Source organism: Photinus pyralis, unplaced genomic scaffold, assembly GCF_008802855.1.
Source record: "Photinus pyralis isolate 1611_PpyrPB1 unplaced genomic scaffold, Ppyr1.3 Ppyr1.4_LG8, whole genome shotgun sequence".
In the NCBI taxonomy this organism is placed as follows: Eukaryota; Metazoa; Arthropoda; class Insecta; order Coleoptera; family Lampyridae; genus Photinus; species Photinus pyralis.
In genome coordinates, this window is record NW_022170819.1 from 24345041 (window position 1) to 24363490 (window position 18450).

The window sequence follows — 18450 nt, forward strand, 5'->3', positions numbered from 1 at the left end:
TTTAACTTTTTAATGGCAGGAATAACTCGGAGAACTCCAGTAGCATGGATCAGTGGGTAGTACGAATTTTGCCACAATGTCTTTACTCTACGATTTTAATTTCCCATGTTAATTCAAAACGAACATTAAGACTGCAAGGCCATTCAGTGTTACACAATTATCAACTTATTATCTTGACAAAATGTAATTAACGGTAGCTAATTAAATGAGTTGCAGTAAATCGCATTTGAACCAGTCCTGAGTGGTTTCATTAGAAGCGCGGTTAATTGAGTTAAATTTTAAGATCAATTACACGAATACGCGGTGCGGCTGGATCCCTCCATTGTATGGACGAATTTTATAAAAGTAAAGTTTAGAGAAGATCTTTTTGCTTTGATGTTTTGGAACGTAATCACTTTTTGGCAATTTTCGCTGTACTCTCGTACATTTTGCGATATCGTACCATTATTTTTAGAGGTAAAAGCGTTTGCTATCTTTCTTCCGCTAATTATAAAGATTTCCAGTAGCTACCGCTAATTAATTTATTCTTTGTTGCGTCACCTCTGGACGTATCCACCTGACGAATTCTGGACTAAGCCGTTTCTTTAACCGTCTGTCTATTGTGCCAAACCTCAGAGCTCTGCCAGAAGCAAGGCTTTTTTCCTACTGATGGCGCTGGAGTCCGTCCGTTCCACTGACTTCACATCCAGGTTGGTGCCACTTTCGCTCACTGGTGTGATTGAATGTTAATCATTTATAAATTTGTTTTTCTTTTAATTAAATTTTTATTTGGATTCCACTAATAGCTAGGTATTGGACAGTTAAATGAAACATGTCTAGAATTTACTGGAAAATCCGAAAATGCAATATACGGGTATTTCTATTTAATGTGGACTTGCCCTATACCTACAGTTAGAAAGTCTAAATTAAATTATCATTATTATTTTTATATCGAAAATGTACGCGTTGTTATCGCTTTTTATTTACAGAGATACTTTTGTTCATGTTCGCTATGAAGCGGTATATGTATAAATTTTCCTATATTTACCAAAATACAAAGTCTAAATAAAATTTTTGAAATAGCAAAGTAACCACCTGTTACAACTCTGGTAACGTGCTAACAAACACTACTATTTCACATTTCACTGACGGAAAAGATAAACATCAAACAATTACTTTTATTTACAAATAAGTTACAGATGTCTACAACTCAGTTTAGCTGCTGAACAGCATAATTATCCCATTCGAGAGTATATACAAAATTGTTCTAAAAGGGCTAGACAGTGCAAAATGCAAACAAAATGTAAATAAATATGTATATGAAGCAGACGGTTTCGTATCTATCCAACTTTAGCCTTAGTTTAATTTTTTTAAAATGAACCGACAATTAAATGTAGATTGAACTAAAAGATCATCATCTCCGGATCTTCGAGGTACTCTCGGAACACGCCCAACCACTCGGCAGCTTTCGCGCCATCGACCACCCTGTGATCACTACTTAACGTCACACTTATAAAGTGCGCCTTCCTGAAGCTGAAATTAAGGGCGATTATTTAAAAATAAAACTCTGTCGATAGATTACCCTTTTTCGGAATTGTCATCCGGAATGAGACGCGTTTGATTACCGCCGATTGCCAAAATCGCGCTCTGCGGTGGATTAATGATGGCGGTAAAGTGGGTCACGCCGTACATTCCCAAATTGGATACGGAGATTGTGCCGCCTTGAAATTCGGCCGGCTGCAGTTTGCCTTCGCGCGCTTTTCCCGCCAATTCCTTAACTTCTTTACTGATGGTGTTAATGCCTTTGCTATTGGCACGGAAGATAATCGGTGTTATAAGGCCGGTGGGGGTGGAGACTGCGACGCTCACGTCCACATCACTGTACCTAGTAACCGCCAGTTCTTATATTCCGTTCACAAAGTTCACCTTGGAAAATTTCATTTGTGTCGGTTAGAGGACTCTGTTCAATTTAAACGCTTACTTTCCATTTGTTTTTACAATTTGAAGGTATACAGGGTGTAACAGTTAAGACTGGGTAGTAGAAGTGACCAAAACAAGAATTTTTTTCCTAAAAACCTAAGGTTCAAAATGGATTGTTTGGTCAGTCGTTTCTTCAGGAATCACAACAGACAAAAGGATGGAATTTTTAGCGCATTTTTGAAAAAAATACGCTATTATATTCGTCATTGCTGGCAGGCCGGCTGTCCGCGTTAGATCTCCACAACTACAATAGCTAGAGACTTCAAATTTTCACTAAAAGCTTTCTGCTATAGTGTAGATGTGCAGGCACTAGTCTATTTTGAGTTAGATTACTTATGAGATCGATAATTGAAGAAAATAATTTCGATATTCGTCGCCCTCATACGAAAACCTCGTAAGTCCATTTTAGGGCAAAATTGAGATTTAAGCGTCATCTGTTGCTAAATAATTAATTCAACATGTGGTACAACCGTCAAATTTCTATTTTAAAAATGTTTCCTGTAATTCAATAAATAGAATACCTCGTAACTCCATACTTGTCATACACCAACACGAAAACCGCGTAACTCCATATTTTGAATGTCAACGGTAATCAGCTGCATTTTCAGTAAATAAGTGATGTGCGTTGCTTAAAGTAAATATTAAGAGGTAAGCAATCTATACTGAATTATTTTACTATAAATGTAGGATTTGTGCAATGGTTATGTGGAAAATGTTAATGTGTTCAGAATGCCAGTTATATGGAATACTTTTGATGACTCACGAGACGTTGGTGTCGTTTAATTTCAATTTAAAAATGTATGGAACGAGTGAATAGTATCTTTAGGATGATCAGCAGTCAAAATAAGAACCAATAGGACCAGTAACATTTTTCGAGTATTGTGAGAATATTATGTACCTAAATGTAAACAATGTTTTCATCATACATACTTCCTGTTTTAAAGGCGTTTATACAGTTTATACTAAAGAATTATGTGAGTGTACAAATGGAAATTTTTGCAGATGTCGCGCAGCAAAAAGATTCTGCAATTGGCCTTACAAGAGGACATTATTTTCCTAGCTCCAAGTAACGTAACTGAAATCGCCACCAACCAACCAGTCTATACTACTCTTAATAACGTTTTTGATTTGGACCTTACGCATGATACTGAAGTAACTGAACCTGAATTGTCTGAAATCACAAATCTTTTGCCAGAAAATGTGCAGAATAATATTTCAATTGAACCTGAATTGTCTGAAATCACAAATCTTTTGCCAGAAAATGTGCAGAATATTTCAATTGATAGTAACTTCTTAGAAGCTATCAATGAGCCGTTGGAAATCTCCTCCTTAAATGAAGGAGTAGAAATTGAACAACATTCACACCCTGGACCTTCCGTCGCGGAAACCACAGATCCTGATTACTTGACAGGAGAGTCATCAGACGAGTTATCAGAAAGTTCATCTAAATCCACGCCTACAGATGCTATTGATGAAAAGGAAGACACCCCATCTGTCAGTAGGGAAAAACAGCCAAATGAGGAAAAACGGAAAAGAAAGAAAACTAGGCACGTGAATCAAAATGAATGGTTTGATAATGATAATAAAATAAAACGACAAAAGGGCTTAGAATACTATGGAAAGAAAAAAATTGAAAATAAATGGAATTACAAGATATCCAAACCAAAAAAAAATCTACAAGAGCGTTGTAATTGCCAAATTTCTACCAAAGGTATGAAATCTAAGTCATCGTTTTTTTGTACAATTTTTTCGGAAGACGACAGACTGAAAATATTTAACCGCTTCTGGAAACTTGAAAAAAGTGCAAAGAAAGTTTTTGTTGCGATGCTTATGAGTGTTGACGACACTAAACGGCAGAGGCATAGAAAAAATGACCACGAATCAAGAAGGAAAAATAGTTTCAATTATTACTTGAAAAAAGACGACGTAAAATATAAAGTGTGTAAAAAAATGTTCTTAAATACTTTAAGTGTCGGTGAATGGACAGTGAGGGATTGGAAGACGAAGGAAGTGCACCATGAACATCTGATGAATAATAGCGAGGAAACTCAAGCTGAAATGTTAGTGGAACAAGGAAAAGAAGAAAAATTAAGAAAGAATGTATTTGAGGAAAGGAAATTGTGCCTCAAGAATTTCTTTGCGGCTTTACCGAAGTTGGAGTCCCACTACTGTCGCGCAACTACCCAAAAATTATATCTTGAACCAATTTGGCGTTCCAAAATGCACCTGTACGGTGAATACAGCACTAATTGGTGCAAAGAAAATGGGACAGAGCCGGTGTCAAAAACATTGTTTTCGTACACTTTTGATGATATGAACCTAGCTTTATTTACCCCTAAGAAAGACGAGTGCAACATCTGTGTTTCAAACCAAATGGGAAATCTAGAAGAGGCTATCTATAGGGTACACCAGGAAAAGAAGAAAGAAGCCCGAGAAGAGAAAGCCAAAGATAAAACTGACGAAAGGAATAAAGTGTACACTATGGATCTACAATCAGTTTTACTGGCCCCACACTCAAATGTGTCGAGCCTTTATTACAAGAAAAAACTAATTGTGCATAATTTCACAATTTATAACATAAAAACCAAAGAAGCATTCTGCTTCATATGGAATGAAACAGAGGGTTCTGTGGGGGCAAATGAATTCACTACAATAATTTGCAACTTTATACGAAAAGAGTCGACAAATTTAATTGAGGGGGAGGAAATTATTCTTTACAGTGATGGTTGCGCTGGACAGAATAGAAATTCCGTTCTTTCAAATGCTTTGCTTTACATTGCAACAGAAAAAAAATAACTATTGTACAAAAATACTTGGAACGTGGCCACACCCAAATGGAGGCCGATAGTATTCATTCTTCAATAGAACGGGTCTTAAGAAAAAGAAAAATAAATGTTCCCGCCGACTATATTGACGTTTGCTTACAGGCAAGACAAAATCCAGAACCGTACAAAGTACACTACTTAACCCATGATTATTTCCTAAACTATGCAAAATTAGGATTCCTCGCTTCCATAAGACCCGGGAAAAAAGCTGGGGATCCCACAGTGCAGGACCTACGCGCCATCAAGTATAAACCAACTTGTGAGATTGAATACAAACTTAGGCACTCCCATGAATGGAAACTTCTTCCTGTACGCATAAATAAAAATCCCAAAATTGACATCCTACCGCTTTACAGCGAAAGACTAAAGATTAAATCCGACAAATTTGAACATCTGCAGGCCTTAAAAGAGTACGTAATGGCGGATTATCGCGATTTTTATGATAATATACCTTACAATACTAATTAGTTTTCTACAAACATAATAATTAAAGATAACATTGTTTCATTAACCATTTTGTTTTCTTGCTTATCCTTTTGATTTCAATAAAAATAAATATGAAAGTTGCGTAACTCCATTATCACCTGCACATAATATTTGCAAACCTCGTAACTCCTAAAATCGAATACCTTGTAAGTCCCGTCCATGGCGCCTTTTTATAATAAAACCACGTATCTCCTCCATTTACATCGTTTTTTTTAAATACCTGTGTATATTCATATTAAGATAGACAGTAATTTTACCTTCATATTTGATACCTAACATCTTTCAATTTTTAACTCTGAAAAAAAAGAAATAGTTTTTTTATTGCCCTGTAAAATTGAAATTTTTGGAGTTACAAGGTTTTCGTATGAGGCCGACGATGGGTTTCGTAGGTGCTATAATTTTACCGTTAGATAGCGCTACCAGTATAAAAACTTATTATTTACTTTGTGATTTGTTTTACAAAATGAAGACGTACCGTCAATTGAAATTAAATAAAATTAATTATTTAACGCAGCCAAAATTACTCGTGAGATCGATAATTTTAAACTTCGCTAATAAAATACTCACCTGCATTACCAAAAATGCGCTTTAATCATGCATATGCTGATTTACAACTTGTTTGCTTTACATAGAATTTTCGGTTCTTGATTTTGTAAAAATATCTCAAAAATTCAATGAACCATGAAGACAAACATATTGCTGCCAATACAAGATGCCAATGTATGTTAGGTTGGTAGCGCAGCATTGCCATCCATTTAAAAATACAGAAAAAAAAGAAATGCTCCATACAAGACAGAAGCTATAGAAAGTATATCCACACTTTGGTAAAAAAGAGGGGCCCTAGAATGTCTTGGAACATTTTTTATGAAACTAGCAAATCGCTAAGATTCTTCGATGGCTCTGAAAAGCGTTTAGAAGGATTTCCAGAACCTTCGGACGATTTCCAGAAAATCTGGAATGCATATGCTATGAACCCTTTATGCACTCATCCAAGTTATGTAAGTCTAGACGGCTCTGTTAAGGGCTTAGCTTTAGAGTGCTCTAGATGAGGATTTTGAAAGATATGAATTTGTTTATGGTTCATTACAGATTTCTGTATAGTAACTGAGGAAGATCAGACTCTTTTTCTAGTGACCTTATAAAGACAATGGCAACAATACGAGCCCAGGGGCCATGTTGCAATGAAAATTCAAATTAGAAGTAGGCAACACACAATGCGCCTCTAAAAAGCATTATGCGGGTCACTCTGTAATTGGGTGAAAGCCTGCTGAGGGCCCAGAGAACATGAGAGGAATAATAAATAATTAAATAATGTGCTGCATACACTATAGAATACAATAGTATACAGTGATATTCATTTAAAAGTAGACAGGGATTTGCGTGCATTGTTTTTCCCTAGGCCTACTTTTAGATTGACAAAATCTCTTCTGAAGGACGCCTAATTTTATGCAACCAAAATAACTTCTTAAAACAAATGAAGATCTGGCTGTCATTATAATTAATTTGATTGTGATTGCTTTGACTTCTGTATTTGTATTTTCGTCCGTGTGCATTGCACAACTGAAGAAAAAGTTGATAGTGCCGGTAACAGGTTAAGGACTCTCATTTTCTGTGAAATATGTGTTCCAACAATAAGAAAAATTGTTAATTACTTTAAAATGAGTGGTTGTTTAAATGCGATGCACATAAGCCAGTTTTAGCGGAGCATGAAGAGATTTTGTCATTTAAAAGTAAGAAATTGGGAAATACACTACAAGCAAATTCCTATGTCAACTTCTAAATGAATAGCAGTGATACTTGATGCAACATGGCCGCCAATCTCAACAACCAATCAAAAATTAAACACTCTAATATCGCCACTGTACTTTTCTCTTGATGGTAGACATCTACGTTTTAAAATTTAAACTCCTGCAAACCGTCACAATTCTTGTCATATAACCCACACATCTGATAGTTATAAATTCAATGATTGAACTAGTGAAACATGCACAGACATGTACACTTACTGTCGTATCGCCGTTCCCATCCACGCACTGTTGACCTCAGGATGAGCAACGGATGCAAGCGCAGTCGCTTTCACAACGAAATCATTCACGCTAACTTTAGGCCCGTGCTTCTCATTCTTCTTGTTGATCTTGTGACGAAGGGCGAGTAGTTTATCTATATTAATATCGACAGTGACGTAGTAGTGAGGGACGGTCGTTTTCGACTCTAGCAATCTCTTGGCGATGACAGATCTCATATTGGTGAGTGGAATATCAATGTAGGCCGCACCGGCTGGAACGACAACGGTCTTCGGTTTAGCGGCCGGTGCCGCATCAGATACGGCGACTGCAAGTTTATCGAGGTCACTTGATGTGATCGAACCGAACAATCCGCTACCTTTGCCTTCCAACCGGATTTGACGTTGTTCCGCTAATCTCTTCGCCATGGGGCTAGCGTACACTCGATCCCCTGCGGCTGCTGGAGATGGCTGGACGAGTGGAATTGCTGTAGGTGGTGGAGGTGAAGCAGGAGGAGGTGGCATTGGAGTAGGTGGAGCGGGGGAGGGTGGTGCAGGAGAAGGTGCTGCTCCTGTTGGTGCGCTGTCATCTTTGTAATCCTTAAATGCAGCAACATCAGCTGCGTTTTCTACAATAATGCACACTAATTTTCCAATCGGGACCTCTTTGGAGCCCGCTGGCACTAATATTTTCGCTAAATACCCTTCCTCTGGTGTTTCAAACCCCATAGTCGCTTTATCTGTTTCGATTTCGGCTAGTAAATCGCCCTCCTGCAGCTTGTCACCTTCTTTCTTCTCCCAACTGACGATGTTACCCATGTTCATCGTAGGAGACAATGCAGGAAGCGTGACTTTCGTGTGTGCCGGAAGATTGCTGGAGTACCTCCTTAAAATTCGCTGTTGCCATATTAAATGTTTTTCTGTTTGCAATAAGGAGACCTTGCTGAAAAGTAATTTCCAATTCACATTATAGGTTAAAAATAGAGCGGTTATGTAAAACTCAATCTAGTAATTTACATACCTATTAAAATGTTTTCTCTTTGAAGCCTCAACAGTGAAAGTCCTCGTAATATTCGATCGGATCGCCTTTTTTATCGGCTGGCGAAGTAAATTACCTCTAACAACGGCAGTTCGCAGCATAATTACTAACTGGAATTTGGAAAATGAAACTATAAGGTTTAATTTACAAAATTAATACTGGATATTAAACTGGACACAGCATGCAACAGCAGCACTCTTCTAGGTCATTTAGAAGACTTTTAAGTTTTTTTTTCGTATCTCCTCTGACGACTTATCACGTCTTTCAACTCCACCACCTGATCAAAAGTGATCACGGAAATGTCAAATTTTCGGAGCGTGACCGTCAAATGGATTCGTGTAGGTCAAGATCGTTTTTATCTTTAAAAGCTGATAAAAACGCAAAAAAGGGGTTTAATTCAATCGATTACCGGTTGATTAAAAATTCAAAAATTAATACCGGCGCTTATAAAAGCGCCTTCCAGTTTACAGTAGAAGTAGAAGTAGGGAAAATGAAGAATAGTATGAAATATGCCTCTTAAATATACAAGGTAATTAGGAAAAAACATTTCGTTCACAGCCAATGCAGCTCATCCGAAAAGTATGGAATTTCTTTTCTTAGCTTTGCTTATTATGAATAAGCAAAATGAATAGACGTAGCATAGTTCAGCTAGAACATTTTATTACATACTTGATAGAAGAGGACTACCCTGGTTGTCAGAGCATATTTTAAATAACTTCCACTAGGCGGCACTGAACCCAGCATCAGTGTGCCATACTGGGGGCTCCACTCCATTGTAAAATTTGCTTTTGAAAGCTCAAAAGTTTTTGCCACTGGTTTCCTTACTCACTACTGGGCAATAAAAAGTCTTTACTAGGCGGCACTAGTGTCGCCTACTTTATAGTTTAAAATATGCTCTGCCTGTTGTTATCTTGGACTAAATATATTTATAGATGGCTGTGCAAGGGCTGTGCTACCAGCATGCTACATCACAACTTGTCAAAATCTTGTGACACGGTTGCCTTGGTGAATTTCAAATTCAATCGTCCAACAATTATTACACGAATTTCAAAACTAAACCATATATATGAGGCAGTTGTGGATAAAGTACAGTATTCTACTCGCATGTAATGACTGTAATTCACTTGGATCTTCATGACAGCTATTAAAATAATATACTATTACACCAAATATGATAGCAAGAGCTTGTCGTTCAATTTGTAAGAAATGTCTCGTCAAAATGTGCCTTAGCATACAATTTCAAATGTACCTACAATGTGTTTAACACATCCTATATATATTATATGGGCAAAAACTATAAAAATGAATTGAATCTAAATAGTTGTGACAAATTTGTTGGTCTTGGTGCATTTTTAATAGTGTCAATTTTGAGCACATTTTCAAAGAATAGCTACTTTCTCTGTGCGTCCGTCCCTCTGTTCGTGCGTCTTACTTTTTAAAACTTTAGTCACAGATACTTCTTAGGTGTATAGCGTATAGTAAAATTCAAATGTGCGCATGCGCAGACTGCACAATGTCAATTTTCTTATTTATCTTGAAATTTTAACCATAACAGTAACTATACATGTCGGTTCTAATAAAAACAAACATGGCGCATATATAATAAAACAAGTTAAAAAGTAATCGTAAACGATTTACATAAAGCGCATTTCAACTTGCATTCATTTCCTATTTGTAAGATGCAACTTTTGTTAAAATTGTAAAAATCCGGCCACAAATATGAAAGATAGCGTTGCATAATGTGCAATCCATTTTGATGTCCTACTTCAATTTCAGTTTATAAGAAGAATTTCATTTCAATGCTTTACTAAATAAGAAAGTTGAAACTGCGCATGCGCAAACCTAAATTTTGAAGCTAACGTTAGATTTTCTATTGTTCCAAGTGGCTAAATTTCATTTAAATCCCACCATAAATAAGAAAGTTGGCACTGCGCATGCGCAAAACCAAATTTTGAAACTGGCGTTAAATTTGCTTTTATCCCAAGTGGCTATGTATCAAATTTCATTTAAATCCCTCCATAAATAAGAAAGTTGGCACTGCGCATGCGCAAAACCAAATTTTGAAATTGACGTTAAATTTACTTTTATTCCAAGTGGCTATGTATAAAATATCATGTAAATACTTTTATAATTAACAAAAGTTTGCAATTCGGTTTAGAAATGGCCGAGATGCGAAAACGGCACTGTGAATTTTGAATCGATTCGACTCAACTTTTGGCATTGCGTATTATATGGCTAAAGCTATGCCCATATTGAATTTCATGCAATTCCGTTCATAACTAACGGAGATGTAAGAGCGATCAGACATTTCTAAACAAAGTTATCGGTCACACGGACAGATAGAGGGACAGACAGACAAAAGAACAGACGGACAGACCAACAGGCAGATGACAGACAGCAATGCAAAATTATAAACGATCTCTAGGATCGTTAATAAACGGCAAAAGTGTAAAATTATGGAACATGTAAAAAACGGTTTTTTGTTTTTTTTACAATAACTTTTTTTGTAAGCGGTACAGAAAAAATTCCTTCCTTGGTACAAGACTCGACACCATAACGAACCAAATAGCGAAAAAAGTAGAACAATAGCTCTTAAGATAAAAAACTAGTAGCGTCTCAAAACGAGCGGACGGACGGACAAAGTGGCCACAATGGCGCATTTTTTTTATTTTGAAATGCGCTAAAAACAAACCTGAGCATTCGCCGACAACTTTCTAATAAAACTAAACGTAGCACCCGTATTGAAACTCAAATGCGCGCATACGCAGCTTAAACTTTCCTCTTAATAACTGATAAATTCTGTGAATAAAGGTGCTGCTTAAAGTAAAATGTATAATTAATTTAATTAATTTTTTTTTATTGCATTTAGTAGTTTTCTTAACAAAAAAACTTATTGCAGGGTTTAGCGTTAAACTAACATACCTACACTACCAAACACTAATCAAGCTTACAAAGGAAAATAATAATAATAGTAACTACCTATTGTAATGTACCTACCAGTATAGTTTTACATAGTTTTAACTTAATTTTAGTACATCTTCATACAAAAAAAAAAAAAAAAAAAAAAAAAATTTAGGTCCAAGATAAACGAAAACAATTATTCATTCATGATAAAGGATCGTAGTCTTAGACTTTGGGTAATAAAATTAAAAAGTGATCGGGTGATTTGTGTAGACTCGTTGTTAAGATTGTCCAAAAGGTCCTGAACAGATTTAATATGGCTGATATAAGCATCCCGGTATGGTTGAAACATAGGACACTTAATAACTATGTGCTCTAGAGTTTCCATATCATTAAGATTACAAAGGGTGCACATCTCGTCTGTGTATATTCTGTAGGTAATTTGTTGTATTTTGAAGGTGATCACTTTCCTTGAGCATAGCCTTATTTGCGAAAGTAATCGTATCATGTGTATGGGTAACTTAAAGGTTAGGTAATTAGACGTATTACCATCATATGAAAAAAAACGCGTAAATAATGCGTACGTGGACAATTGAAGTTGGGAGATATCTTTATCAAATGAGTAACTTCTATATTTTTCAACAACTGCACTTATGTGTGGTTTAACGTTCCCTGTTGTCAGTTCAGTCCACACATGGAGTAAATCTAGCTCTGTGAATACATCTTTGAGTTGAGTTATCCAATTAAGAGTGAGATTTTTATTAGATACAGTGGTATTAGCTGAGTCTAGATGTAGCAGACGGTTAAGGCACATTTTGGGTAGTCTACCGTTGGGCATTCCATATATTCGGTGTAACCAAGAAAGCGCAGCTTTTATAGCAATTACAAATAACGGGCATGAGCCTGTCTCTAAGCGAATAAGGTGATCTGGAGTTGTTTTGCTCAAGCCTAGTAGTTGCTTGTAATAAGAGATTTGAACTCTTTCAATTACATCGGGATATCTAAGTCCCCAGATGCCAACGCAGTGTGCTAGAGAGTTAATTACAATAGAATGGTACAGTGTTTCTCTCGTGGTCCAGGAGTTTATTTTATTTTTTGAAAGAAGTTGCATGGCGGAACCTATACTTCCTTTTGCTTTAGTCTTTGTCAAGGAAGACATTTTAGAAAATTTGCCAGAGGCCGAAAAGGTTACACCAAGGTAGCTAAAACTATTAACAATTTCAAGTCGTGTATCGTTAAAGTAAAATGAATTACTTGATGAAGCAGCAAATCCACCATTCCTAAAAATTACAATTTTGCTTTTCTCAGTATTTACTGTGAGCATGTTTTCAGCAGAATATTTTGCTAGAGAAACCAGTTTTCCATTAAGGTCTACAGGTGAGTCCGCCAGAATGACTAGATCATCGGCATAGAGTAGTAGAATTAAGTCCGTGTAGTTATCAATGTTTATACCAGAGTGGCCACAGTTCCTGAAGTAGTTCTCTATGTCTCCAATAAATATTGAGAATAAGAGAGGACTCAGTGATTCACCTTGTAATACTCCACATGATATATCAAATAATCTGCTCTGCAACCCACTTGAAGTGATCGCAAAAACAGCATTATCATAATAATTTTTGATTATTCTCACTATTTTGGAACTTACACCAGCCAAATACAGTTTCCTGTACAGTAATGTATGATTGACGCTATCAAAAGCGCGTTTGAAATCGATAAATGCAGCATATATCTTCCTTTTAGACAAGCGTAGATGAAAGTAAATTACAGATGAGAGGGTGAAGATATTATCAGTACATCCTCTGTTTTTACGAAAACCAGATTGACATTCAGGAAGAATGCTAAACTCTTCACACCAACTATTGAGTCTATTCAGTAAAATTTGAGTAAAAATTTTTGAACAACAGTTTGTTAGTGCTATTGCACGATAATTATTGGGGTCAGCTTTGGGTCCCCTTTTATGGTGCATACAGAATAGTGAGGTGCACCATTGAGACGGAATTGCTCCTGATGCAAATATTTTGTTAAAAAGGCAGCCTAAAAACAATTTCCAATTTATCGGAAGGTTCTTGATAAACTCGTATGTAAGTTTGTCACTTCCAGGTGATTTATTGCGTTTGGTTGAATTTAAAGCCACGTTAACTTCTTCCATAGTGATGTCTTCATCCAGTAGAGGATGGCAGGCGTCCAGATATGTATTGTTGTCTAAAACCCTAGATGGGTAATGGGAAGCGAAGAAATTTTCCCACTGCTCAATAGTTATCGGGTTGCTTGTAGTACTTTGGTTAAAAGATTTTAAAGTTTTCCAAAACATAGATTGGTTTTTGACGTTACTTGTTGTGATTACTGGATTAATCCGATTAATCAAAGAACATCTTTATTAAATTCATAAATAATGCAACAAAATTTTGGAACTCCTTATCCACACTCGAGCGTAGTACTACTAGCCACCTTCGGCTTCCTCCGCTTGTCCCTGTTGACCTCCAGCTGAATTATGTGGCTGTGTCTAGGCTGACGCTAAATGTGATTACATATTTACCTACATAAGGTTACAACAATTCTCCCACCTTTAAATAGAGTGGCAGAAGTCGAAACAATTTGAATTAAGAATTACAAAAAGCAAAAACAAATAATTAAATAAATGTCTTATTTGGTGACATACTCCTGGATCCACACTGGTTGGTTTCGGATTCTGTTTGATCGTCGGAGTATTAGCTGCGGCTCGGGCTGTGCAGCTGGTTCGGGCTGTGTAGCTGCTTCGGGTTGTTCCCCAACTTCTCGTTCCTGCTGTGTAGGCACTAAGTTATTTGATGGATCACTTTGGTTCCCGTTATAAATGTGTACGATGGGCAAGTTGGGTGCGAACGATACTTTTCTGCGATTGGGCGTTGGCATTGGCGGTTCTGGCTTTTCCACTTGTGTCGATCGAAGTTGGTTAATGTGACGTTTTAACACATGACCATTGTCAAGGTGTATTAAATAATGTCGGCTACCATATACTGCTAAAATGGTGCCAAACTTCCATTTTTCCGATCCTACGTAATTTCGTGCACATACCCTTTCTCCCACCTTTAAATTTTCGTGTTACTGGCAGTAAATTCCCAGATGGTGTCTTCTCTTGAGCCGGGCGTAGAATGTCAAATTTGGTGCGCATAGGTCGTCCTAACATGAGTTCCGCTGGTGTCGATCCTGAATTCAAGGGTGTGCTCCTCCACGTAAATAAAATTTCGTGTAGCTTAATGTGATGCGGAATCGGTGAATCGGCCAATGCAGCTAACCTTTGCTTCAGTGTCCGTACTGCTCGTTCAGCAGTGCCGTTCGTTGCCGGATGGCCTGGAGCTGAAAAGCACTGTTTGATTCCATTATTCGAGCAGAAAGATGTGAAGCGATCGCTAGTGAAAATAGTGGCGTTATCTGAAACAATAATCCTGGGTATGCCAAACCGCGAAAACACTTCTCGTAGATATTCGATTGTCAATTCTGTATTAGGAGCACTATTCGATGCAAATACTTCTGGCCAATTTGAGTGGCTATCGATGATTACAAAATAAAATTTACCATCCTTGGGTCCCGCATAATCTATGTGAAGGCGTTGCCATGGAGCGTCAGGCTTTTCCCACGAATGGATTGGAACCTTCACCGGATCTGATTGCATTTTTGCACAGACGGCGCAGGATTTGGCGATATTTTCAATGTCACGATCTATTCCATGCCAATAGACGTAGTTACGGGCGATCATTTTCATTTTCGTGATCCCGCTATGCACGGAATGCAGTTGTTGTAAAATTTGAGGGCGTAAGCTCGTAGGTATTACGACTCGATTCCCTCGTAATACTACTCCTTTATGTGTCGAGTATTCCGGAGCGTATTCGAGAGACGTTGATATCGAGTGTAGTAACGCAGATAACTCTTCATCTTGGGCGGTCTCTTTCGCTACTGTTGAAGCCGTGATTAGTTCGGAATCTAAAAATTGCACAATGTTTGAATAATATTGCGAATGTTCGTCTTCATCGTTAACTAGTAAGCTTCCGGATTTAGTTGCACGAGAAAAATAGTCGACATTTGCATGCATACTTGCTGGGCGATGACTTATGTCGAAATCGAATGCACTCAGGAAAGATGCGTACCGAATTAATCGTGTTGCGGACATGGCTGGTATCTGCTTAGAAGGCGACAGAATATGGAATAGTGGTCTATTGTCTGTAATAAGGGTAAACTTGCGACCATACAAGTAATTATAAAGTCGTTTAACAGACCAAAATATTGCGGTAGCTTCACGGTCAAGCTGGGAATAATTTCGTTCACTTTGTGTTAACGCACGAGAAATAAAAGCAATCGGATGCTCTTCATTGTTTATCACATGAGATAAAACACCCGAAATACCGACCGGACTCGCGTTAACACAAGTGGCAACGACGGGTCGTAGGGCACTAAAACTCGATCACTCGATATTAACGTTTTTATGTCGTTGAAAGCCTTTTCACATTTATTTGTCCACACAAATTTAACGTTCTTTTTCAACAGTTCACGTAATGGCGCTGTACTTGTCGAGATATCAGGTAGAAATTTGGCGTAATACATCGTAAGACCAATAAAGGAATGTACCTGTTCGGAGTTGATCGGGCGTGGCGCATCTACAATGGCTTGAACTTTATCCTTCGTTTTCTTAATACCAAATTTCCCGATTGTGTGCCCTAAATATGTCACTTCCGTTTGAAACAACTTGCACTTGTCGCGATTTAAATGCAAATTCATCGAGCGTAATTTATGTAAGCAGGTGATTAACCGCTGTCGACATTCCTCAATTGTACTACCTGTGATAATAATGTCATCAAAATACACGGCGGTGCCTGGAATGTGTGAGAATGTTTCATCCATGATACGTTGAAATTCGTTGGGTGCGACTTTAATTCCAAAAGCCAATCGATTCATGAGATAGACTCCGCGGTGCGTAGAAATAGCTTGAATTTTTGAGCTTTCTTCGTCCATTTTGATGTGGTAATATGCTTTATGTACATCTAAGGTGCAATAATATACTCCACCTCGTAATCTGTTGAAAATATCTTCGATTAATGGGATGGGGTATCTTGCCTCGTGTAAATTTGGATTGACTGTAGCTTTAAAATCTACGCAGAGCCGTACTTCATTATTTGATTTCGGTACGATTACTAAAGGTGATCCCCATTCGCTGTGTGTAGTCTTGGTAATTATTTGTTGTGATTCCAATTTATCAAGCTCTTTATTTACTTTATCGAGTAACGCATATGGCACTGTACGGTTTTTTAAAAACATGGGCTTCGTATTTTCGCGAATTCGTAACGAACACTTTATCCCGGGAATGCATCCTATTTCTGGTTTAAACAGATCTGCAAACGTAGAAAATATTTCTTCCGCACAATTTGAATTGGGAGACTGCACTTGTTGAACTGCGTAGGGCTCCTGTGGTGTACGATCACTGGGATTTGTATGAGTTATTGATAACCCTAGAGTTTTCATCCAATCTCTTCCTAAAATCGACGTTACATTTCGATTAATGATATAAAGTGGTAGTGTTGCACCTATATCACGATATTGAACACTTATCTCCGCTTTTCCGTATGGAGTGAATGGCTGTAGTGTAAACGAACGAAATTGAATGTCCGCACTTTGAATAACCGCACTTAGCTTTAATTTATCATAATTGCTCTTCGACATAAACGTTACAGGACTGCCAGAATCAATTTCGAAGTTGGATTCCTTATTTTCTAATTGCACAGCAATTTGAAACTTTCTGTCAGTGTAGTTAACTGAGGTGTTCAAAATATTTGGAATGGTGACAACTTGTAGCACATAATTTGAACTTGAGCTGCTTGAAGGCATTGGGTCATCGAGGTATTGTACCGAAGCATTGCGATTCTTCCGATTTTTGAATAACGTAGATATGCAGACTTTAGCAACATGCCCGGATTTATTGCACGAATTGCAATGCAGTTTATCTTGCGAGATTCTACATTCACGTGATGAGTGATTTGCCAGTGCACAGCGTAAACATAAGTGACCTATTCCTAGATAACTGAATTTATTACGTGTCTGTGAATTACAGCGACTTTGAGAGTTTGAGGAATTTCGAACATGATCGCTATTCCTGTTACGGCTGCGGTTTCGATGAATTTTCTTGTGAGATTTCACTTCATTAACTTGCACAGCTGATTGAATAGCTCCCGTTGGTAAGGTTGATGAACAGCTTGCCGCAAGATTCTCGTTATTCCTCTTTGATGCTTCGAGGGTGATCGCAAGTTCAACTAGCTCGTCAAATGACTGTTTTTGTTCGATTAATAACCTCTCGCGAATATTTGAATCTCGAAGGCCACATATGAATACTGGTCGTAGGAAAAGTGCCGAAACTGATCGTTTACAACTATCATGTATACAATTGAATTGACAAGGTATACTTAATTGCTTTAAGGAAGCTAGATACTCACTAATGGTTTCGCTTGCTGTTTGAGATCTCTTCATAAAATTGAATTGAGCTACGTCTATGTTTTGCCTTGGACATAGATGTTTCGTTAAAACATCTACAATTTCGATATACGTTTTTGAAGTAGGCAAATCTGGTGAACATAGTGAACAGAGAAGTTGATAATATTGGGTGCCAATGCAGTTTAGAAGTACCTTGGCTCGCAGTGCGTTTCCGTCAGGAGTGGCTTGAATTCGATGGAGGTCAAACAAGTTTTCGAGTCGTTGAATATACGTCGTAAATGACTCTATTTTTCCGTTGAAGTTGTCGAAGTGTATCTTTGAAGCATCCTCTTTATCTTCCTGACGTGGCGTCTCTGGGTGCGGGGTCGGGTTACTAACTTTTTCCAGTAGTTGTTGCAAAGTAGCGATAAATTGGGTTAATTCCGTCATGCTGATTATTTATATTCGATGAGCAATAGCAATCAGGTAAAATAGTTTCATTGGATGGATCTTGAACTTGTGATATGTGGAAACGTGCTTACTCATTGCGTGGCTGCATCGTGCTCATCCTCGTTCCTCGTCGCCAATTTTGTTGTGATTACTGGATTAATCCGATTAATCAAAGAACATCTTTATTAAATTCATAAATAATGCAACAAAATTTTGGAACTCCTTATCCACACTCGAGCGTAGTACTACTAGCCACCTTCGGCTTCCTCCGCTTGTCCCTGTTGACCTCCAGCTGAATTATGTGGCTGTGTCTAGGCTGACGCTAAATGTGATTACATATTTACCTACATAAG

At 37.6% G+C, this 18450-nt stretch overlaps 2 protein-coding genes across 3 annotated transcripts; both read right to left on the reverse strand.

Annotated features, from left to right (window-relative positions):
• Positions 1-1139: 1139 nt before the first annotated feature.
• LOC116178770 (dihydrolipoyllysine-residue acetyltransferase component of pyruvate dehydrogenase complex, mitochondrial-like) lies at positions 1140-8617 on the reverse strand. Of its 2 annotated transcripts, none has more exons than XM_031498367.1 (5): positions 8471-8617; positions 8294-8421; positions 7277-8215; positions 1562-1864; positions 1140-1512 (listed from the first exon to the last, which is right to left on the reverse strand). In XM_031498367.1, exons 2-5 carry the CDS (start codon positions 8410-8412, stop codon positions 1383-1385), a joined length of 1491 nt encoding a protein of 496 aa, XP_031354227.1. In that variant the 5' UTR covers positions 8413-8421; positions 8471-8617; the 3' UTR covers positions 1140-1382. The 2 variants fall into 2 exon arrangements, with proteins under 2 accessions (XP_031354227.1, XP_031354228.1); XM_031498368.1 differs by having other exon boundaries at positions 7277-7601; positions 7653-8215; positions 8294-8609.
• Positions 8618-12945: 4328 nt separating this feature from the next.
• LOC116178771 (uncharacterized protein K02A2.6-like) lies at positions 12946-18450 on the reverse strand (the record flags this gene model as incomplete). The annotated part of the gene is given in 2 exon segments (XM_031498369.1): positions 12946-15172; positions 17671-18450. Coding segments are annotated over 2 exon segments (1401 nt in total). The 3' UTR covers positions 12946-14198.